This window comes from Diceros bicornis, chromosome 1 (genome assembly GCF_020826845.1).
Source record: "Diceros bicornis minor isolate mBicDic1 chromosome 1, mDicBic1.mat.cur, whole genome shotgun sequence".
NCBI classification, from domain to species: domain Eukaryota; kingdom Metazoa; phylum Chordata; class Mammalia; order Perissodactyla; family Rhinocerotidae; genus Diceros; species Diceros bicornis.
The window spans coordinates 12,092,151-12,117,138 of NC_080740.1; the positions used below are offsets into that span (position 1 = coordinate 12,092,151).

The 24,988-nt window shown below is 38.1% G+C and overlaps 1 protein-coding gene across 2 annotated transcripts in view; it reads right to left on the bottom strand.

The window, feature by feature from the left end:
- Nucleotides 1-23,316, bottom strand: part of EDIL3 (EGF like repeats and discoidin domains 3) — a 372,749-nt gene extending 349,433 nt beyond the window's left edge. Inside the window, exon 1 of one of the 2 annotated variants that reach the window (XM_058526450.1) lies at nt 22,805-23,316. In XM_058526450.1, coding sequence (XP_058382433.1) covers nt 22,805-22,871 — 67 coding nt within the window. In that variant the 5' untranslated portion in view covers nt 22,872-23,316. The remainder of the gene's footprint in view (nt 1-22,804) is intronic. The other variant, XM_058526363.1, reaches the window with a different exon arrangement.
- Nucleotides 23,317-24,988: the final 1,672 nt, after the last annotated feature.

A 24,988-nucleotide genomic window follows, 5' to 3' on the forward strand; every position in this document is an offset into this window, starting at 1 on the left:
TCTATGGCTTTAAAGGCAGTTCCAAAAGGAGCTTAAGATACCATTTGAACAATCGTGGTATCATTTGGAAAAAAGGAATAAACCTCCCTGGGTAATTACTTTGAAGGAGAACACTCATGTAGCTATGGGGATTTGAGTTTGTTTATTAAAAACAGCCATTTTAATGTTATTGCTGTCCTGCCCCATACAAATTAACATTTACATTTTATAGCTTGTGGTTTCAGTCTAAGATGACTTAAATATGAAAATTAAAAATTTTTAAATCAACCATTTGACTGATTAAAACATTACCAGGCATGTGTGCCTTTATAGCATTACTATAAAATGTGCAAGGCAGCTACACCCAACACAGCAAGAATTTGAATAAATGTCCTCTCTAGTGCCCAATTTTTGCCCCAAATTTGTCAGATAAGCATTTAATTAGATAAATGATTTATTATAATACATTGCTAATCATTAAACGTAAAAGCACAAATTGCATTTCTAAAATATGCAATTTTATTTCTGAAATAAATAACAAACCCAAGACTTAAATTCCAACATTATGGCCCTCTAGTTATATGGCTCATGCATACTGAGGTTGCAATTTTAAACAGGTTAGGAATCCCTTAAGAACTTGGAAATCTGAAAAATAAAATTGCCAGCTGATGGTTAAATTATAAAATCCCAACAAACAGAAAAGATTTACTTTTCAAGACAGCAAGAGTTAACTTGGAACTAAGGGAATGTATTATTATATCCAAAGAAAGAATATGTCAGTCAGAAGTGCTCTGGTGGATGAACAGGATAGGGGAAGAGAGGTTATTTAGCACGTTGAGCACCCAAACCTGAGAGGTAGCTCACCTTGGCATTGCCCACCAAGCACTGACCACTGGCCGGGAAAACAGGGGCTACACCACAGACTGTGGGACAGGGGGGTCCCTGTTGTGATCAGATCATTTTGGCCTCTGACCATTAAACATTCAAGTGGTTCAACTAACTCCTCTCTTCTAAGTCCATGATCAATAAGGAAGGAATGAACTGACCAGAAGTCTCATGTGTCTTTTTATATCCTCAGTGACTATAATTACCATTATGGAATTAAAAATTCATATTCTGATATAACACTTTTCTAAATTATACATCTCTGGGAGTTCATACCTAGGAGATGAATCTGTTCTCAGTGCACTGAATGGCTTCTAGGACTGAAGGACTAAACTACTACTACCATCTGAGCCTGAACGGCTACCAAGAGGGAGCAGCTCGAGGCCAATCGATCGGGGGAGTTGAAGATTCCCAAGACAGCAGTTAGTATAAGGGGCAAACTGAAGAGAAAAGTAAGGGAAAGGAAGAGGACAGTTAATAGAGGGAAAAGGCAAGATGCCATGAGGTCAAAGAACAGGTGTTGCAAGGGTAACTGAGTAATTCAGAATCTAATTGCTTTCCAACAGTTTGGACCTTACAGAAATGTGTGACAAAATATAGGAACAGCTCTTTGTACAACCCTCCCTGAATTCAATTAATTCAGTCAGAACCCACCTAATTTACTTAAAGACTGAAGTTTGGCAAATTAAAGGCCAAGGTGCTTGAAGCCTGGCAATAAATTCACTGCCCCAAAAACATCTCTTAATATAAAGTGAGTAGATGAATTGAATGCCTTTTATCAGTCATTTCCTATTAGATTAGTAAAGAAGGAATAAGTAATGCCATCACTTGTGTAGGTTACAACCTCCAGAATGGTAATTATCTAAACAAAAACCTCAGTAAGCACTGAAAGGAAAAGAGACTTAGGCAAATTTCAGAGTAGAACATGGTACGGATCTGAGAAATTTTATCACACATTGGCATGGCAAAAAGTGGTTCTTTGAAAGATTTTTATTTCATTTCACATAACTACATGAGGTATATCTAAATCATGGGAGGAGACAGTGAATATAAATATACTGCTAATAATGGTGTCTCGAGCAAGAAGAATGCAATCTTTTTTCCAATAACCCAATCTAGTGTTTAATTACCTTATAAAACAGCAAAAATAATTTACTTGGGGAGTGGCTTACAGTTATATAGCAACATTCTTCTAGAAATATTTTTTTCCTAAAATATTCTAGGTGCTGTGTTAACATATTAAATATGTTTGAATGTGCCGGAAAGCTGCCAGCAATGAGTAACTCAAAAGCATATATCCTGCCTCTCAATATGCCTTTGGTCTACTTTCCTAAGTCAGTTTTGCAAAACAAGTAGTAATAGAAAGATAGGCAATCAATGGTTTTTGCTTAACCGGTTTAAAAGAAAATCTCATTAGTTTGGACTTGGTTCAGGTATGAACGAAAAGACATTCAGTCAAAACAAAGCTTTCTGGTGATAACACCCTTCTGGGATAAGGTCATCACCCCCCCCACACACACACACACACACATTCTTTAAGCTTCTAAAGAACGGTGAAGCCTGTGCATAATATCTTCCTGCCTTGGAGCCTGACTATTCTGTAAAAAGCTAAGAACAACTATACCTACAAATATCTTCATAAATAGAAGAGGCACTTACCTATCCAAGGTGGCTGAAGTACAATGTTTATTTCTAGCAGAATAAAGTGATCATAGGTATTCTAAACTTCTCTGATTCCATTAACTACTTCCCAATGTTTTAAAAGTTTTGTTATTTCAGCTTTTAATAGGCCCTGATACTATGAACCTCAATTTATTTTTCTGGAAACTTGCATATTTGTGTATTTATTTTAGTTTAAAAAACTTCATTATTTGAAATGTTGATTTTTTTTTTCGCACGCCACTGTCATGTTATAAAAAACATTAATAAAATGGCTTTCTAGGAATTCAATTTGTCTATCAAGTACATCCCATGTGCGAAGTGCTTTTGTGAGCACTGGGAAGCATACCAAAATGTGAAACAATCTCCACTCTTTCTACTTAATTCCTGATTTAAAATAAGGTAAAGTATGAGTAATGAGATAATCAAATGTGAAATGCTTTATATTTCACAAAACTTTACAAAAGTAAAAGGAATTGGTACTTATTGCTAAATATGGATCTATACAGATATATAAATTAACAGATATAAGATCTTAATCGATTGGGAGATATAATATTGTGAAGTGGCCATTCCCTTCAAAGTGATTTATAAATTTAAGACCATTTTAATCAAAATCTCAGCAGGCTTTTTTGAAGAAATTGACAAGTTAATTCTAAAATTTATATGAAAATACAAAATATATAGAATAGAATAAATTTAGAAGAACTACATTACTTTTCCTATAAAGCTAAAGTAATCAAGACATCCTAAAATTGGTGTAATGATAGAGAAACAGATTAAAGACAGAATAAATACAACCAAGGCACCACATCAATTCAATGGAGAGAATCTTTCCAACAAACGGTGCTGAAATAACTGAATCTCCACATGGAAAAAACAAACCTCAACCAGTACCTCATGAGACATACAAAAGTTAATTCAAGGAAGATCATAAACCTAAATGTAAAAACTATAAATAAAAGATTTCTAAAAGAAAAAATAAGACAATATATTGGTGATGCTGGGCTAGGAAAATACTTTTCAGACATCAAAAGCACGTACTCTGAAAGAAAAATATCTATAAATGCACTTTATCAAAATTCTACATTAAAAGACACCATGAAGAGACTTAACATCAAGCCACAGATTAGGAAAAATATTTGCAATATATATCCGGTAAAGTACTTATATCCAGGATATATACAGAACCCATACAAATCAACTCTAAAATACCCAAACAACACAAAAAAGTAATATTTGCAAAAGACTGGACACTTCACAAAAGAAGATATATGAATGATCAATAAACTCATGATAATGTCCTGAAGATCCTCAGTCATTAGGAAAGATGAATTAAAAATACAGTGAGATACTATTTCATATCAACTAGAATAGCTACAATCAAAAGACTAATAGTGACAAATTTTAGTGAAGATACAGAACAACTGGACCCCTCATACATAGCTATTGGATGCACAAAATTATCACTTTGGAGATCTGTTGAGTGGTTTTTCATCAAGTTAACATATATCTACCTATGACTCAGCAATCCCATTCCTAGATATTTACCCAAGAGAATTGAAATCATATGCCTATTTAGAAAAAAAAAAAACTTCTATAAGATTTTTCAAATTATCCTTATTTATAATAGCTAAATACTGGAAATAACCCAATTGTCCATCAACTAGAGAACAGATAAACTGTGGTATATTTATATGAGATACTATTCAGGAATAAAAAGGAATACACTCACGATTTGTGCAATAACAAGGATAAATACCAAACCTGTTATGTTGAGTGAATGAGGCCAGACCAAAATACACACACACATACACACTCATACACACATACTATCATAACAATGGTATGAAGTTCAAAAATAGACAAAATTAATCTACAGTGATAGAAATCAAAAAACAGATGTTGGATACAGCAACTAGAAGGATGGGCAACTATGACATACAACTCTCTACTGGGGCTTTGGAAAAGAAAAAAAGGAGGAGGATTGTCAATAGATGTTAGCTCAGAGCCAGTCTTCCTCAGCAAAAAAAGAGGAGGATTGGCATGGATGTTAGCTCAGGGCTGATCTCCCTCACAAAAAAAAAAAAAATCATTTAAAAAAAAAAAGCAGATGTTGGAGAGAGGAGGGGTGAGGATGGGATTTGACTGGAAATAGCATGGAAGAATTTTCTAGGATTACAGAAATGTTCTATATCTTGTTTCAGTGATTTTCACAAACCAAAGAACCAACGTTGACCATCCCAACATAACAGTCTAATAACCTAAATTGGAAGTCATAAATATTCTGGTTACACAAAAGTTTTCCGTATGTTGTTTCACAGCTGCAGTCTGACTAACAACACCTACAATATCAAACTTGTATAGATACATAACAAAATGAACTTAATGTAGAACACACATAAACTAACTTCCCAAATGAGCAGTAACGCCAAAGGAACCAAGTTTTAATTATAAACATGTATTAATAGGTCTCTAGAAGTGGTTTCCACTTTAATTTCTGGATTATCAGCTTTAAAAGCACATAACAATAATATCTTTTTGCTTTATTACACACCTTTGCTATTACTCCAACAAAAGAAACAACAGTGTTTAAGTTCCTGGAGTGCAACCAAATTTTTCATCAATTCATTTTGCTTTAATTTCCTTTTGCAGGAGTCAGGAAACCATTGAACCATCTGAATAAGCTCTAAATTGCTAAATTGTATCTTCCTCATTGTCAGTGTCTTCTCATGATTTCTTAAATCGAAAATAAATGGTTGATCCAAGCTATACTGCCTAAGTATGATTTCGTTCTATTAAATGTTATGAAGTGATAGCTTACATTCTTGATGGTATACATTGCCAAATGACCTAAATATTAAGTTTTTTATAATGTGGTTACATATTAAAATGCATACTTTCAGATTGATATACCAACGTAAATAAGCCCAAGAAGTCATCATTGAGGTTTGCACGCTCCAGTTGCCTGGGCTCAGATCGTAGGCTTTGCTCATAGTAATTGCTTTCACGAACAATTAAATGTGGAAGAGTTCTTCATGCCTCGTGTTATCCCAAAGTCAATTGACTTAATTTATAATATATTCCCAATTAAAGTTAAATCAGCAACCTGAAACCCTTAACCCTAGTTTGGTTTACCATGCAGCTGTTACCAGTAATAATATTTTAAATATTTCAAGGTACTCTTGAATTATGGGGAACACAAAGCAAAATAAATAACCCCTTTAGAAATAATCAAGAAATGTTACTTCAAATTGATCTATGCCACTTCCCAAAGAACATACAGAAATTATTTTTAGCAACAATTTTGCTTATATTTTTGTTTTCTTATTTGTAAAATTGACTTCCAAATACATTTGATTTTTAAGGCAATCACCATATGAATTCTATTCCTAAGTAACAAGGTCATTTAATTAAGGTATTTATTCCTCTAATTTATTTAAATACTTTCCTTTATAACAAAGTATTAGAAATTTACATACACATATGCGTTTACAGTTACCAAGGGGAAAATCTCAATAGTGTAAGTGCATTTTGGTGTTGGAATCTAAGCTAATTCTTGTCTTGAGCGGTATCATCAAGAAACTGCTAATGCAAAAATAAGTTACTGTCTATATATAATTTTGACATTGAGCTTTTTAGAAACAAAATAAAGCATGTTTCTCTAGAAACAATTCTATAATATTAGTTAAAATACTTTAAATATGGTCACTGCTACTATACTTAAGGAAATTTGAATTAATCTCATTTTTGTGGACTGGCATGGGGACCAGAAGTTGAAGTTTTAGGTTGCAGGAGAGAAGACCCTGATTCCTTTAGAGGTGGCAATTTTGTCAGCAGGGTGAGAGAATGATTTAACTTCTTAACTTTCCACATTTGCACGAACAAAAAAGAATTTTCTAAGCCAGCCACTTTAGATCTCAACTTAGGGTTGAAAAGGGCAGGTGAAATCATGGACATTTGGGGAGATCAGATATGAATATGTCCATTTTCACATGTAAGAGCTGTCCATAGTCTGATCATCACCAGTTAAGTTCTCACAATGTAGTCACTACCTACATAACAGATTTGTCATCATTTCTTAGTGTGTCTATGTTCCTTTTCCAAACAATTGTAATCAAGAGTTGTCATGGCATCCGGATATGTTCAGTAAAACATAAAAAGACAAACAAAGGAAATATCATATAAAAAATTGAGAATCATCATGACTTCCAATAGTAGCTGATTCTATAAAGGTAGAGAAAACAAAAGAAGTTGAAGCTACCACCAAAACAGACAATTTATATGCCAGTTTTCTGGTTCCAGAATGATTCCCTGTATATTGCTTCATTTTCATTTTGATCATTTCAATAAGCCAAAAAGACAAATAAGGAAACTAAGGCTCAGAGCCTGGAGTTTGCTCAAAGTCACCAGGCAAGTACTTGGTAGCACCAGGATTAAGTTTTTTGATACCTAAACTAGTCCACATTGCCACTACAGATGGAGAGTTATACAAACCTATATCTACATGAGATTGTATATATAAACAATGGTAGGATTCTGGTCCCATGATCTTCACCCATAGGTGTTATGCCCATTAAATATGTTGTGTTATACGGCAAAAGGGATTTGGTAGATATAATTAAGATTGCTAATCAGCTCACCTTAAAATAGAGAGATAATCCTGGAGTCTGCACATTATAATTGTTCCTTTCTGGAGACACTCATATAATACTCAAAAGAACGTTTTAAATTGTGACTTGATTTGGAAATAATCTGTACATAATGTATTTGCTTGATAAATCTCAACAGTTTTAACCATGTAAATCTCATGTGGAATCCTGCTTGCGTTGGCAATCTGCTGATTTTAGTCATAAATGTTGTTACTTTGGAAATAGGTACAAAGTGACCTAGCAGTCTTCTCCTCTGAATCACTACTGTTTATTTCTTAACTCATCTGAACCATTTGATTCACTCGGTAGGAAACAATATAGTTCTACACTAATCCTTAAAACATGTATGTATATCTGTACCTTGTACTTAACCTAAATGGTCTTCTCTTCATGAAAGTTTTTTTTTTTTCCTGAAGCAGGAGACAGTAATAAAAGTTGATTCTTTAAAATGTAAACAGAATTCTTTTATTTTAAAACTTTTAGCCCAACATAACTTTTATCCATTTTTTGAGATAAAATATTTAAATAAATTTGAACTGCCGGAAGGCAAGAAATAGTAAAGAGTTTTCTGAATACAAAGTACTGACTACAGAGACCACCAGTCATGAATAGGTAGATTACAAAAACTTTCATGCCATCAACTTCCTTATATACCATATTTACAATTGAGATCTCTAATGCAAAATGTGAAATAAAGATAACCTAAAATATTTTAAAAGTTTCTATTACAGGTTATAAATCAGGACACAACTTACAGTTTATATTCAGAGAGGGTAAGTGCAAATAAGTGGGAAGAATATAAAGGAAGCAAAGACCTCCTGGTGAGCTAGGTGTCATTGAAGGGTATTCTATTACAGACAATACTACAGACTATTTGAGTCCCCGAAAAATCCATACGTTGAAACCTAATCCCCAATGTGATGGTGTTTGGAGGTGAGGCCTTTGGAAGGTGATTAGGTCATGAGGGTGGAGGCCTCATAAATGAGATTAGCGCCCTTATGAAAGAAGTTTCAGAGAGCTCCCTCACCCCGTCAACTATGTGAGGACACAGCGAAAAGATGGCCATCTGTGACCCAGGAGGTAGGCTCTCACCAGACACTGAATCTGCCAGCGCACTGATCTCTGACTTCCCAGCCTCCAGTACTGCGATAAACAAATTTCTGTTTTTTATAATCCACCCAGTCTATGGTATTTTTGTTATAGCAGCCCTAACAAACTAAGACTGTCAAATATCCCCCAAAATACAATAATTTAAAGCTAGAAACGTAACTAAAATATATTTAACATAAATCCAAGGATTGCTAAGCTTTGGTGATCGGTCAGTTTGTCAGATGGATCCAGGTTCCTGTCCTCTAGAACGTGCCCCAGGATAACTGTGCCCTTTACAGTTATAGCCACAACCACAATTAAGAAAATAATAATGCCTAATGTTTATTGAGGGTTTGCTATATATAATGTATGCTAGTAAATTATAAAATATTCTTAAAATGTATCAGAATAATAAATTATCAGAAATGGAAAAGGAATAACAAGCAAGTCCTCTATTGATTATGGAAGACTCTAGAAATAGTATTCACAAGAGTACCCAACAAACAGATCAGACTGCTCAGTAGGTGAGTTATTTCACAACTTCAGGAAACAGAAAACTCTTAAAGTATTTAAAGTGCTCCAGGGAAGAGAAGCTTCCCAATTAATTCTACTAATGTAGCATTTCCCCAATACCAAGCTTGAGAAAGATAGCTAAAAATATCATTCATGAAAATAGATGCAAACATCCCAACTAAAATATTAGCAAATCATTTTCAGATATATTTTTAAGTAATTACACACAATGGCACAAATATATGACAAAGTTAGATTAATTAAAACCATGTTTTACCATCACACTAATAGAGAAGCAGCCCAGTAAGTCAGTCTCTGAACTGAGGCAAATATACAGAATTCAGTAAACGACATGTTTCACTTTCTAACAGTTGTTGTAAGTTGTGTTGAGACATAGAGCTAACCATTTGGTGGGGAAAAAAAGAGCAATTCTCATGCACTTCAATATGATGCCAAAAGCAGAAATCATAAAGAAAAATATGGATATATTTTACAAACTAAATTTGTTTCAATTTTTGCATAACAAACATAATAAATACAATATAAAGACAAATGAAATTGAGGCAACGTACTTGAAACGTATACCCCACTACTTTAACGTTTTTGAATGGTGAGGCTTGATGTGAGCATCCTAAACAAAAATGAAATCCACTCCTGAAATGCCTCCCCCCTCCTTTTAACCTACTAGACAATTTCCTTTTCTTGTTCTCCGTTCCCTTCATTAGAACGTAAGCTCTAGGTGAGCAAGGATTTTTGTCAGTTTTATTCATTATTGTAATTCCAACACAGAATAGTTCTTGGCATCTATTTCTGCCCAATAAAAAGTTGTTGAATAAATAAATTATAAAACCATGTGGTATAATCCATTTTATGGTTAAAAATATTACTTCAAAATATCTATTTACTGAAACAAGTCTCTAAATATAGACACCAAAATGTCACCATTGTAATTTTTCTTTCATAAGTGCATACTTAACAGGTTCAAAAATAATTAAAACTTTAAAACAAGGATGAGGAACTAACTGCCCCTTAAAAAAACTTGCACAGTTTTTTTCTCATCACACAGAAAGGAGCAAAGCATTAGATTTTACAATTTTCCTCTACACAATCCTGTGCATGTTGTGTACCTTTGTTAGAAAGACACGTTGTTTTCAGAGCTTTCAGATTAGGAGTGGAAATCGCACAATTACTGGGGTCACAAGCCCACAACTTGTTTTAGAACCACTGAGGCATTTGAGAAAGGTAGAAGTTTAGCTGCCCACAGGGGAGTAAACAACAGTTTGTAGTGACATAAAGATTGCTATTACACAAACAACCCTAAACAGAGCTGTTTCGGAGGCTCTTGGCTCCTGAGCAGACACAGCTCCCAGGTGCTGTCTTCTCCCCTCTGCCAAATCCACCTGGGTTCAGCAGGCGTGCCTGCGTGCTGCGAGGAGGGAAAGACGTCAAGGTTGGAGGAAAGTTATTGCTGGTGGCGCTTATGGGAGTGATCGCCAGGGCACTGGGGCAATTAGCAAATCAAAGGGTTACCTGCAGCTCCTTCACCTGACAGTGAAAAACACCACCAAGTGCTTTGATTTTGTTGCGCATACTTTTATTGTCAACCCGATAATAAAATGACAGTCTAACGCTTACTATCTATATACAATTACAACTATCTTATTGTGATTTGATAATTTAAGGTAAAACCCGAATCTTGCTTTCGAATTGTTTATAAACTAGACAGCCATGGAAACAAGTACGTCATTTATTTAGTCAGCTCTTAGAATTTGCCACTACTAAAGTATTTATTGCTTTCTAAAAGTGTATCTCTTGCGCCATAAATCACACGTCAATGCAGCAGTGCTTCAAGTAGATAAGAATTTATTAAATGAGTTAATCGGTCTATCAAAGGAACACATTTTTTTTTAACCAGAGAAAGATTTATACACCAGCAGACTTGTTTTTCATTCATGTTTTTCACTCATTCATCCCATTCATAAATTCAGCCAACGTATACTAACTGAGTGCCTACTGTGTGTAAGGCACCATGTTTGCAGCTGGATATACATATCAGGGAACAAAACAGATGTTCCTCCTACCCACATGGAGCTTACATTACATTGGAAACAAGATAGAAAATAAGCTAATAAACAAGTGATTATATAACTATGATTTTTGAAAAATGCCATAATTTTAAAAAAGGATGTTGTGATAGTGAATAATGACAGGGGTATATGGTGTGTGTATGCGTGTGTGTTGGAGCGTCAGTTACTTGAAGAAGGTGATCAGAGATTCTCTAAGGTTGTGCAATTTAAGCTGAAGAATGAGCTGGGAGCAGAAAATGACAACATATAAAAGAAGGAGATAGCTAGAAATAAATATAGAAATAGAAAAAAATACATGAATAGAAATAGATGATAGTTTCAAGAAGATAATGAATACTTTAAAGCCCCAAAAAGAAATAAATATGCAAAAAAAAAGCTAAGGATAGGAATTTGTACATAGCATTATTATTTAGCAGATATGTACATGATATTAAAACAGCAATAAGTAGCCTAAAAATATAATTTGTGGGAAATGAAGTTAGGCTATTCTGAGACTCTGTGGACAAAGAATATACCATATAGTAGTAACAATCATCATGCTAAATACAGAATGAAAAAAATAAAGTAAAATTCCAGTGAAGGCAAATGCAAAACAAAATTATGAAAAAAAAATGATATAGATAAATATTATTTGGAAAAAGGTGGTCTGATAGAGAAAAAGCACTAGCAAAACAATAGATTAAAAATTAAGAATGTCTTTGCAAACTTAAAAAGTACAGACTAATATGTGTGGCATTATTTTAGGGAAGCACATCCCTGGAATTTTCTGCTGAGTTTTTGGCAAGACTGTTGAATAAATATGTAGGCTACTTGGACAGATTCCAAATGAAACAACTAAAATGATGAAAGGAATGACTTACAAGGACAGATTAAAGGAGAAAATATGTACGACATTACTATGTCAGAAACTAAAGAAGAAACATTATGGTTTACAAATATTTGAAACACGTAACTTTGAGGAAAAAGAATTCGTTGTGTTGAAGGTTGCACAATTATGAGTATGTTGAAAAGGAAAAAGCAATGTTTTCCTAGTAATAATGTTATTTTCCAGTAAGAACCATTAGGACAAATGATCCAAAGATGGGCAAGGATTAAGGGCACCAAGCAGACATATTAGACATTCCCAGTAACCTAAACTATGCAGACCTCAAAATACATAGAGGGCCATCTGAGTAGGGCAAACTAGGTCAAGGCACAGATGCAGAAATCTTCCGATCCCCCAGCTGTGTTTCAAATTTAAAGAGATTCTTCCTCAGATTTGGGCCTTTTCTCTGTAGTTTGCTATAGTGAAAAGAGTACTGGACTTGGGTCTATAAGACCTAGTTTTGAGTGCTGATCACTTATTCTATTCTCAGTCTATATCCTCTTCTGTCAATGGGGATAATAATAACCCCCTGGGTTGTTAAGAGGTTTAAAAGAGCTGTTGCACATGACAACGTATTTTATTGTGCTTAAAAGCATTGCTCTTAGTGAAGTATATCAATTATTATAATGAGCTTAATGTGTCAAAAGCTGTAGGATGAGGACTGTCAAAGAGAATTATTCCTGGGAGCAGGTTATTATATTGTCTTCCTGCTCTAGAGGAAATCAGTTCTCCTCTGAGTCACTGTTTACCCTGCAGCCCTCTTAATTAGATACTGTTTTCTCTCCCATAGCTTCTAGACCTGAGATGTGGCACGAGTCTCTCTTACTCCTCCATGCGACTTCACAGATCTCTATTTCCCAATATTACTCCCTTATTGTAATTATCTCCTGATCTCTGTACCACATCCCCTCATTCCTTGAAGATTTCTGTTCCTGGATCACCGTCATTCTCTCTAACATTTCTCCTGGTACAATTTTTTGGAATTTCAATACCCCCACAGATGATTTTTCCAAGACCTGGCCATTCATGCCTTGACTCTTTACTTCCAATTATCTTGTCTTCTACCCTCCCTCAACCATAACTCTTATGGTCATACTCCTAAATTTGTAATTATCAATAACTGTAATTACAGTATAATCAGTGCAATGTCCCCATAACCTTACTCCTCACAACATCACTTTCTATCTTTCTTGCTCATTCCCTTTAGGAACCCCCTCAACCTTTCAGCTCCACCAGGATTTCCAATGGATTCTATTGCCATTTGACAGCACTCCAGTTTTCTTAGTGCCAGGATAGGAAAGGGACTTTGGAAACTAGCTTAGTTTGGGATTTAATGAAGCAAACTGGTGAAGGCATCTGAGCTGAGAAATTCATAAATGGTTGAATACCTCTTGAAGTGGGTAATCACAGAGACCAGGTTGGGAAAGAAGAGTGATAAGAAGGACTAAATATTACAGCAGTGACAAGAGTGGATTCAGTGGGAATGAAGGGTGAGGTGAGGTAGAAATTCAGAAAATTCTGTAAGAGATGGAAAGTCTGAGAAATTTAAAGTCCTGGTTGCTGAGCAAATCACAAGATGAGAAAGTCTAAAGAGCAGCATTGCCAGCAGGTACCTAAAAATGGAGATGGGAATCATTTGTGTTGGGAACTTCCGGGAAGTTTAATACCTAAACGTTAAAAGGGTTACAAGCTCATGCGTTCAAGTTTTTAAGGGGACAAATGTTAGAGAAGAAACAAAGTTCTGAAGCCACTGAGGAAGTTCAGTGTCCTCTTGGTTTAGTAATGGGCACCAAAGAGGAAAGGAGGTGTTATAAGCTGATGGCAAGAAAGTGTTAACGCTGGACTGAGAAGCAGTGTGGAATAGTTTTCAAAAAAGCAAGTAGTACACAAACTCCTCCTTCTCATCTCATGAGTCCAAGAACTGAGAAAAAAGCACAGCTATAATTACCTCAAGCAAAGTGGTATAGCAGAAAAGAGTAAAAAGTAAGTTGGAAGCAGAACATGTAGAGTCAAGTCCAAACCCTCTCATTGGTTGCTTGAATTACAGGTCACGCGACTTTTCTGAACCTCAGGTTCCTTATCTGTTAAATGAGATTAAGAATGCCTTCTCTGCTTATGTTCCCTAGAATAGAGAGGGGAAACGCTTATGAAATTTTACCTATTGTTTTATTATTATTATTTTAGGGGAATAAATATAATAAAGCATGTGGAGGTCCATTTCAACTGTTAAATACTATACAGATGTATAGAAGGTATTAATAAGGTAATCTCATACTAGATGGTATAATTTTCATTATTTTGTAAAATACTTAAAGTTAATCCCATTCTAGTTTTAAAAAAATAAGCCATATTTTGGTTAAATAATTTGTAAATCAGAAAATATAATTTTCTAGCTGATGTGCTTTGAGACCATTTGGTGCTTTTGTTTGGCTAAAATTTCTTATTGGGGTTACATAGAAATAAAATTAAATGAGGATGGGATGTAAGGCAAATTAAATATCTTCATTAAACTAGCAGAAAGAAAAACCTTGTTAACCTTTAAAATCACTTTGTTCTACATTATGTATCTGAAAATTACAGAGAAAGAATGCGCTTATACACTGTATTGAATAATAAGGGAACAATGTAGAGAGTAGTGGAATCCTAGAAAACCAAAAGAAATTATAAACATCATATTGAAATAAAATCAAATGGCAAAGTTTTGAAGAAAATGTACTTCGAATCACTTCTCAAGTGCTCTTCTTCTTTTTCCCATCTTCACTATTCTTACTAGCGATGCTTTACTCTGAAAGACACATTAACTCTATCCAACCAAAGAGAGCATACTCCATCCTTGATTTCTGAATGTGAAAAGAAATGAGGTATGACACTTTACCAACTGAAATTTGAAAACTTAAAAAAATATTATCTCAAGAGAATAAACATAATTTATCCCTTCCAAAATATCTACCAGTTAAATAGTAATTAGATAACAATGTGTGTGTGTTTTCCAAATAAGAAAATCACTTAACAAAGTATCTCCACAACATACAGGACATGTCACTCAGTGAAACACAGCAAGGTTTAGTAGTTAAGAGAGCAGCCTTTAGACTTAAACTGGATTCTAATTCTAACAAGCTTTTATTATTATTTTTATTATTTAACCTCTGTATCTCTGTTTTCTCATTCCTTTGTAAATAATAATGGTACCTGCCTCATAGAATTGTTGTGAGAATCAAAGATGACCTTTAGAACAATGAAACACATAGCATCCACTCAATAAATACTAGATTTATTAACAGTATTTAAGAAAGATATCAATCCTATCAAATTTACTTGCAAAGGATATCTCAAATATATAATTTCTCTTCAAAAAAAAGAAAGATATCAGAATGAATGCCCCTTGTTAACTTGTCTAGCAAGATGCTTAAACTGACATGGTGGCAGTCTCCAAGTAAAGAGAAGAAAGGAGAAAACAAACTGATGCCTGAAAAATTATTATTTCTAGGTCAAAATTAAAGTTAGCTGGAAATGTCAGAACCTTGTATCTAACAAAGGAACCTATCACTTAGAGGTAGCTATCCTTTTCACTGAAGATGCATAACAAACAGAGAAAGCACTTTTTATCATTCCTGTACACTAACATTATACTTTTAACAATGCTCTTATGGGAGCATTGAGAAGTATTTTCAAAGTAGGCTCATTCTACAACACAGATTGTAAAAAACAGGTTATATAAGAAAGGGAGAAACAAAGCTTTTAAACTTCCTGAAACTACTTTTGACTTGTTTTTTTTAAATAAAAGACATACTGCTGCTAAAGTATGTGGGTATTTCTTAAGGAACATGGATGTGGGGTGGCGGGGTGGGGTTTTGGGGACGGTGTGGGTAGCTCCATTCATTTCAATAAATAATGAGTGTCTGTTTCGGGTTTTGTTGTTGTCTAGTTGTGTGGTTTGTTTTGCTTAGCACTGTTCTAAGCCCTGGTTCTGTAGAAAGCACAAACTATGAAACAAGAACTTGGCATATAAGTATTAAAGCATTTTGAATGGCAATTTGCTTTTTGTTTGTCTATAAACATTTCCGAAAAGTTAGTGTTTACAACATAAAAGTTAAACTATAGAATAAACAGGAAAAATAATGTGGATAAAATTAGAGTTCAATTAGCATTTGGAGAGAAAAATGTGAGCAGAGAAGGGCATCAAAGACAGAGCACAGAGAGAGGACTCATGCCTGTAGCTGGGAGACTGCTCTACATTACCAGGAGGGAATCATCAACTTATTCAAATAAAAATATTCTCCAATGTTCCCACTTAACTGTTCTAGTCTTTTCTGCTCAAGAGTCATGAGCCCATTTTACCTTGGCTGTCTTCATATAATCTCCAGTATCAGTAAAACGAAAATGGTCATCCTGACCTCAGTACAGGAAGAAACTGAAGAGGATTATTTTTGCATTCCCAAAACAAACAACTTCATCAAATACCAAGCATAAACCTTAAAGAATGCCCGGTGGCCTAACTCCATTTAGAGATTACCTTCAAATCAAGCACAATATCATCTAACAAGACATGAAAACCTCGGCCTTCGCATTTATGAGTTATACTAGATTACTTTTAAAAGAGATCAATCAGTTTGATACAGACTTGTTTTAGAAAATAGAAAAAGTAAAGATACAGAGTCAATCTTCTTTCTCCATAGCAACAATCACATTCAAAAGTGCTTTAGTACTCAAAAAGTCTTCGCTTAAATTCTTGTACTTAAATCCTCCATTCTACTTTATACTCTATTAAATCTTCTGTTGAACAAATCCTACACAGTTACTATCGCTATAATAATGCATATTTTAAGACAAAATAGCAGTACATTTTCTTCTAAAGTATCATCAAACAATCACAGGACATTTTATCTGCATTCTGAAGTCTACTTCTTGTCTACCAAATCGAGTCCTGTGTTTTTTAATACCTTCATTCACTACTTCAGGAGGAAAAAAAATCAATTAAAAATATATGATAACATTTTCTCTGGAACGGTGGGAAAATAAAGTTCCCAAACAAGCCAATTCTTCAGATATCTGTCTCCTTCACCATTAAGGAGGTTTTCAAGCTTAAACATTCTTGACAAAATCTCTTCAATGATGCATACATTTCACTGCCTTTGTAACCCCAAATGTTGAACATATCACAGAGATGTCTTTGTGGAGGATGCAAGACCAATACTGGCATCAATTATTACAATATTCTCTCACACAGTAATGCCTATTGACCTTTAAACTTAGCTCCCCCAATGTCCCCAGTTTTTCACACTGAGAAGTATCACTACTTTTGCATATACTTTTTCAGTCTCCTCTTTGCCTAATTGCTGCCATATTTTATTGCTCTGATTAAGCCTGGCCTATTACCTCACATGTCTTTCATTTTCTTTCATCTTCCAGTTTATAGAGAGCCCAGGAACTTAAAAACCAAGAGAAATAGACTTTTCTATATGACCTAAGGCCTAAATATAATATCTATTTTAGGTGGTCAGGACTTTTGTTGTTTTCTCCTAGATTCTCAGCTATGTGCTACAGGCGAAGCAAGAAACTTCTCTACAAGTAGGGTGGATATAAATTATTGCCCAGGTGATAGTTTCAGGCAGGACACTGTGATCAAAGCAAGGTGTAAAATCCTGAGTTGCTCCATACCTCACATCCTATTTTATCCCAGTTTATCTTTTAAATCTCAGGATTTAGTAGTAGAGTCTTCACATTATCATCATCTTTTTTTTTTCTCACAAGAAAATAAATTGTAAATTCCACAGTGTTTTGGAGATTTGCAACCTTTTAATAAAGACAACAGAATTTTATAGCGGATGCTGTGCCCTACTAGCCATCCAGCAAGGAAATGTTGGGGGCGAGGGAGAAGGGGAGAAAGATGGCGAGGGAGAGAAAGAGAGAGAATTTTTATCTTAGGAGGACTCTGACACAGAAAGGATGCCGCTGGAGACAGACAGTTTGGCATGATGTCAGCGGCTGTATAAAGAACTGAGAGAACTTGCAGAAATGGCGTAACGGTGAATCTGGAGCACAGTTTGAAGGGCTATATCAGCAGATGCTAGAACCAATTTGCAAGGAAAGGTTATGGGTTAAGGATCAATTAGAAACAAATAAACAATGTTAAGTCACTGACAGCTATTAATACACAATAGGCACATATATAGAGATTAATAACTGGCTGAATTGGGTAATGACAAAACTTTATGTAGCATAACATTTAGTATCTTTTGGCCACATGACTTATGTTACTTAGAAACTTGCAAGCTCCAGGAAACATAAGCACTCACCTCTCACCAGTACTGTAAATGTGTATAAATATGCAGTTGAATGTATATCCATGTAAATCAACATAATGGACTTTCTATTTATCAAACTTACAATTGGTATAGAGAGTAAGCTTAAAAGTAGGCCAAACATCTCGGTAATAATTGTTTTATTGCAAGCACCTCATAGCTCTGTGCATTTCCTTGGAAGGTACTCAGGAGACCCCTGAAAAATGATGGTTCAACTTAGACGTGCATTTGTTTGTCTGTGGTAGTTAGAGCAACTCTCTTTCCAAGTCAAAATCCTGTGGTACAAGCAGTAGGTCCTTACAACTCACCCTGCCTCTCCTTCTCAGGGGAGCATGGAAAAGGAACTGATAACATCAGTTTCAAACAGAGTAGAAAGTCACCTTGTGTGGATTTGCAGATTAGCATTTACCAGTGGACTTTTTTTACCTTTTCCATCTTTCCTTTAAAAGATCTCCACTGATTATCCTGAGATCTACCGGCAAGGGCACAGTTGATTTCAGTCTACTTTTCCCCTCAACAACTCCCTCACATCAAAGACTTTTTAGAGGTATTCTCAGTGACAATTAAGTGATAATTCACTCAATGTAAGTACTCATGTTACTTAATTTCTAGCATTATCACATAACCATGAGAAAAATTTCAATACTTACTGAACTTCACTTGGGCAACCATTTGACTCTTTGTATACAAATACATGTTTACTTTTATTAACCAAAAGATATTACAATCATTACATGGTCTATGATTTAAAAAACAAAAACAAGAACATGCTAGGCATCTGCCTTAAAAAGAAAGACAAGAATTGAATAATAGGAATGGCGGGGCTTTGGTTTTCTATTTTTTTTTTTTTCATAATAATGTCAGTTTGCAAACTACATAGGAAATAAACTCAACCGTATGAAGAATAATTTGATTAGCCATGGTAGAAGCCATACCGTTGATCACATATTTGCAAAATTGGCTATTTGTTTCTCACTACCTACTCGTTCAGCTTTACTTTGGCTTGAACTGAGTTCTGAAGCCTGCACCATTTTTTTGTTTGTTTGTTTTGGCAAGGATATAATGAATCTAATACATCATAAATCACACTTGAAACTATTGCACCTGCAAGTGTGTTCAGTAAACAACAAATATCAGAATTACTTTCTTAGGCTTTAGGAATCTCTCGAATCAGGCAGGTTTTTAAAATTGTACACAAACGATAACATATACAGTCCATCCCATTATTCAGAACTCTTCAAAAGAAGAGAAGTTTAGAAAATAATCTAATTAAAATATTATCTTAATTAATATCAGTGAAATTAAGAGTTTTGATTACTAATTTGGACATTAAAAACTGTCAAACATATTTTGTAATGATTTTAAGTAATCAAGCTATTTTATTTTAGTCATGTATATTTTATCCTTTTACTTTATATTGCTATAATTTTGTGAGAAGGAAAAATCATATGTATCTAGCAATAAAAGCAAACTTCATTAAAATATTTATTAAAAATATCCTAGATCCTGAATACATGTTTTATACGAACAATGATCTTACGATATTTGAGAAAAATACAAGAAAGTTTTAATGTAGGAAGAGATCAGAAATGAAGTCCATTTGCCTGGGTTTGTAACTTCAAGACCATAGAAGGAAGAATAGACCATTTTAATTTTTTTAACCATTAATTTTTATTATAAATGTTTTCCCAAAACCATATAAATTTAAAACAAAATACATTCCAACTCTAAGGAAACATGTCAAGAATAATCAGAAAAACTTTTTTAGGACCAGAAGAAAAGAGAGTGTGTTGTATCACGACAGTGTATGGCACCGCCAAGATTTTACATTAGTGTCAAACTGTCACAGCAAGATACTTTATTTTCACTTAATTATTATTTTAATTCAATATTTCAAAATTATTTTTTAAATATTTCACCTGGAATCTGAAGTTAGCACTTATTTTTAAAGTATAAAATTAATGGTCATGTAAATTAGGTAATGAAGACACTAATGTGTAATATTTTTTTAAAAAATACAAAAACCTGCTATTTCAGCATAAATATTGCTCTACTAATCACAGAAGCTTAGTATTTTTATCTCGAGTGAGATGTTCAGGTACAAATTTATTCTCACATAGAGTTAACTAAGAATCGCCATGGATTTAAAAAAATGCAAATACCAATGAGTCATAGTATTTAGGACACGTCTAGACATTTTTAGACAGTGCCATTTGCTTAAAGACTTCAGACACAAACTGCAGGCACAGGGACAGACTGCATAAGATGTCACGTGTTTACTGCAACTGTACGCATGTTATTGGATTTTACAGCAACACATAACGATGAATAATTTAAGAGTTAATAAAATATTCAATCTGACTGATCCATTGGTTTAATTTTAAAATAAAAACGACTAATGAAAGGAATTACGTGTCATCAAATCCCAGGCACTAATGCACGTAAATTGCAACCCACACAGGGGAAACACCAATTTCTAAAAGGCATACATTAGATAAATGATATCTGGGGAGGGGGGTTGCAAGGGAAATTCTCAGCGTAAACACTGGCTTCAATAAGTTTGCTCAAAGTTTAATTGTTTGGAGCTGTCATGCACGCTGCACTCCAGCTTCCGCAGGGCTGAAGGACAATAAATTGGAAAGGCTCAGGTTGAACAAAAAGAGCTCATGGAAAACGGTCCGTTTCTTTCCGAAGCCCTCTTTCCCTCTCCCCACAGCCTGGGTGAAAAAAAGGAGAAATCTACTAAGAATCTGGAGTACACTGGTGCCATAGCATTGTCTAGGAGCCGGAATGGAGAGCCCAGGCGACATCACCACGGTTGGTTTGTCTGGCCGAGTGAGCTACGTCCTAGATGTGGGTATCCAGGAGGCAGAGCTCCCGGCTGCAGCGAGCAGGGACTCACCGCGCCCCAGGACTCCTGCACCCAGACCGAGCGAGGCTAGCGCGACCACACATGCTAGACTCCCGATCTCCTCCTCCAGCGCCGCCGCCCTCCACCTCCGCGGGGACACAGGGTGGCGGCGGTGGCACGGCGTAGGTGCGTGTGAGTGGGTGAGTGTGTGTGTTTTCGCGTTTGGGGTGGGAACAGAGGCGGGGAAGGGAGGAGGAGAGGGGAGTGCCTGCAATTCTCCGCTTCCCCTTTCTGCTAAGGGATCAAAGTGCAGACGAAATCCAGACGGGAAATAAGAAAAAGGAAAAATATCGATGGTGGGAACGTTTTTTCATGTCGCTGGGGGCCTCGACCGAGCAACTACAGAGCCATTATCATTCCTTAACCTTCAGTGGAGTGGTGTCTCTGCCTGATAACTGGAAGGGCACTTTGTAAACGCTGGCGAGGCGCACACCTACACACATGCCTACACGCTGGGGGAAAAAAATCTCATTCTGGGGGAGGGAGGGAGGGAGACCGAGGAAAGGCGCGGCTGTGGCTCGCTACTGGCAGGGCAGCGAGGGCATCTGGCCAGGAATACCCAGCTTCTTGGGCAAACAGTAGCCCAAGAGTCATCCACAGTTAGCCTGTGAAACAAATAGACGGATGGGTGCATGGATGGATGGTGTCGAATACTCATGCAGTGTCTAATCTCAAATGGATTCGAGTCAACGCATTTTTAAAACCCAACTACCCTTTTTCAGAGGCACAGAATTTTAAACCCTGTAGTGCACTCAGCTCTCCACTTGAAGCAGCCTGTGGAGGGTTTTATTACCCGCGGGCCCCTTAGAAGGGGCCGCCTGCATCGGTTAGCGCAGAAGGGGCGCAAGTCCCCCTCGCGCGGCCTCCCCAGAGTCCCCGCCGCTCCTCTTGCCCTTTCCCGGCGCCAACTTCGGCCCTGACCCACGCAGAGACGCGGCCAGGACAGGGCTTGTATTGACCAGCCATCCCTGCAAAGGACCTGCAAGTCGTCTATACAAGTCAGCAGGAAACTCGTCGAAGTCCTGTATTATTTTATTATTTTTTATTTTTTTACAGACTGGTTTATTTCATGCAAGTCATGGAAAGCACGACCAGACCAGGTCCTACAACTTTTCCGCTCTTGGGTGGGGGCGCTAGGGCTGCCCCGCACCGATTCTCTATTACCAAGTGTTACGCTCGTAACCGGGGGGAGTGCTGAGCAAAGCTCGAGACCCCTGCGGTCAGAGGAGAGGCGGTTCTGGGGTTTTTCTGTAATCGATGCTGCGCGCCCCGGATGGGGAGGCAGGAAAAAGCCAAACAGACTTAGAGCCGTTTCCACCTCGGCCAGAACTCCCAACGCCGGGTTCGGATTTGCAAACCGCTCAGCCCGGGCCCCGCGCCAGAGCACCGCACCCCGGGGAAGGACAGCCTGGTGGCTCTCTAGCCTCTTCCCGTTTCAACTAGATGACGCCCTGGGCACACTCGCTTCCCCCTCTCGAGTCCCCACGAAAGCCCCGCCTGGCGCCAGTAGCCCGCAACGCCGGCACTGCCCAGGGATGGTTCGCGCGGCGACCCGGTGACCGAGTGAGCCACGGAATCGCGGGTTCCCAAGAGCTCCGTTCCCTCCTGCCTCCCCTCGGGCCCCGTCTCTCCTCGATCCCACCCGGTACCCCGCACCCTCCTCCCCGCTCAGCCCCGCGCACTCCGCTCTGACTTTGCGAGCACTTTTCCAGGGAACCCAAGGCGCGCCGCCTCCTCCGCGCCGCCCACGGCGCCCGCCGCCCCTGGTGCGCCCGGGGGACCGCCTCCAGCCCCCTGCGCGTCGCTTCCCACGGGACTCCCCGCCTGTCCCGCACCCAGCGGCCCGGGTCCCGCTGCCTCACCTTTGCAGAACTGGGGGACACTGAGACTGAGCCCGACCAAGAGCCAAGCGGCCACCGAGCGCTTCATGATCCCGTCTCCCGGACGTGACCCCGCTGGTCCCGGGTCGTAGCGGAGGGCAGTGTCGCTGAGATGGCACCGCAGGGCAGGGGCAGACCCCGCCCCTGACGGAGAATTCAGGAAGATGTCTTCTTCCCGCAGCGCTTCCTTGAACAAATTCTTGGAGAGGGCGAGAAGAGTGGTGACCAAGGAGAGGGATCCTTCTTCCCCCTTTGCCTGCTCTCCGGCGCCGGGAGGCGGGCGAGCCCCGGGAGCCGCGGGCGGGCTCAGCCTCGGCGGCGGGTGGGTCCCGGCAGAGGCGCGGCGGGCTGGGCGGGGCGCGGGCTCCCGCGGCGGCTCCGGGTCCCCCGCGCGGGCGGCCCGGCAGACGGTGCGCTGGGCTCGCGCCGCTCTCGCCGCCGCGGCTGCGGGGCTTCCGACTTGGAGAACAATGAAGCGTGAGGCGGCGGGGAGCGAGCGGCGGCCGGGAGCGCACTGTGTACAAACAGAGGCGGCGTGCGTGCGAGCCCGAGTCTCGCAGGCGCGCTCCCCCGGCGCCCGCCCGCCCCGCACTCTCCCTGCTATTCCCTCCCCCAGTCTCCCCCTCTGTCTCCCCCTCCTTTCTCGCTCGCTCTCCCTCTCGCGCTCGCTCTCTCTCTCAGAGGTGGCTCCTTCTGCTGGAAGAGAAAAGGGAGACAACTGCAGCCACACCCTGGCACCTGCCACCGCCTCTGAAGTTCCTACATTGCCTGTACCGTCTCCACCCACGCCAGACACTCGGGGGTTAAGGAAAGTACCCTTGGTGTCTGAGATGCTTTTGGTGTCCAGCACTGACTTTATAATGAAGCACGTTAAGGATTCCCCTGTAATCCCGTTTTCAGGATAGCCAGGAGAAGAAGTTAAGAGATTTTGAAAAGTGGCTCTTGGGACACGAATCTGCGTGAGAGACAGAACCCTGCAAAGTGAATTGTCCCGGATTCTCAGGAAATGCGACTTAGTCAGCAACCAGACTCTAATCAGCTCAGACAGGGCTGCTCTGCTGTTCTGTCTGCACTTTAGTTATAGCTCTAGGGCTGGGGAGAGAGGGTTGAGGCTCACCTGTTCAGAGGGACAAAAACGTGAAGACGTAGGGCAAACTAGTAGGAGACGTGTCTCCTTAAGCAGGACATCTGTGTCAGATGAGAAATAATGGGACGAGTTTGGGAAACTTGCAAGAAAGTAAAAGACAAGGGCAGATTCTTGAAGCATCACTAAGGAGGATCAAATTTCCCTGCTATCCACCGAAAACAGTATCAATGGACTGGTTTTTGCAGTGAAAGTGGCTAAACCAAAATACAGCCCATGGCTAACAATAGTGCTTTCTCTTCTGTTTTTCCAGTCAGAATGGTTGCTTTAGTGTACATGGATTCAATTCCGGCAGTTGCAGGTACCAAAATGAAACACAGATTTTTTTTTCTTTTTTTCTTTTTCCTTGTTCTAGAGAGGTAGGGAGAGAGACAGAAACACAGACATAGAAAATTTTAAGGAAACATTCTTGAAGGCAGGGATTTGAAAGGAGAACGTACTAAGAAAGGGGTGACAGAGGACAATTGGCTATGCAACTTCATCTCCTTTTGCCTCTTGAGTCCTTTAAACTTCAGTTTTTACCTTCTTTTGGAATTTAAAGTGAGATCAAGGATGCAAGGCTGATGGAAAAGTCATCCTGCATACTGCTATCAAGGAGTTAAGGTATTGTACAACAGGGAGACAGACAGAAAACAACAGCAACAGCAAAAATTATTTCAGAACAAGGTTTGTTCAGATCTCATGTTTGGTGGGAGGGCAAAAGAACATTTGTTTAAATGACTTTGCTAGGGAAAGAAGGAGAGTCATTTATTTACTGTCTAGTTTCATGCTTAAAGCCACAGATGTTAGAACAAGACACTGCTGTCCAGAGCTGCAGGAAAGAAGTTTTAAACAATCAAATTCCAGCTTTTTGGCACATCATTATTACTTAATTTTGAAAGCATGCTTTGGGTCATGCTGTGGTGTGTCCATCATAAAGCATCTCTTTAACTTTTTGAAATGAGATGTTTAATATGAGTTTTACAGTATTATTTCTAAAGGATAGTACTAAATCTCGAAAATGTAAAATCAGAAACCAGTGT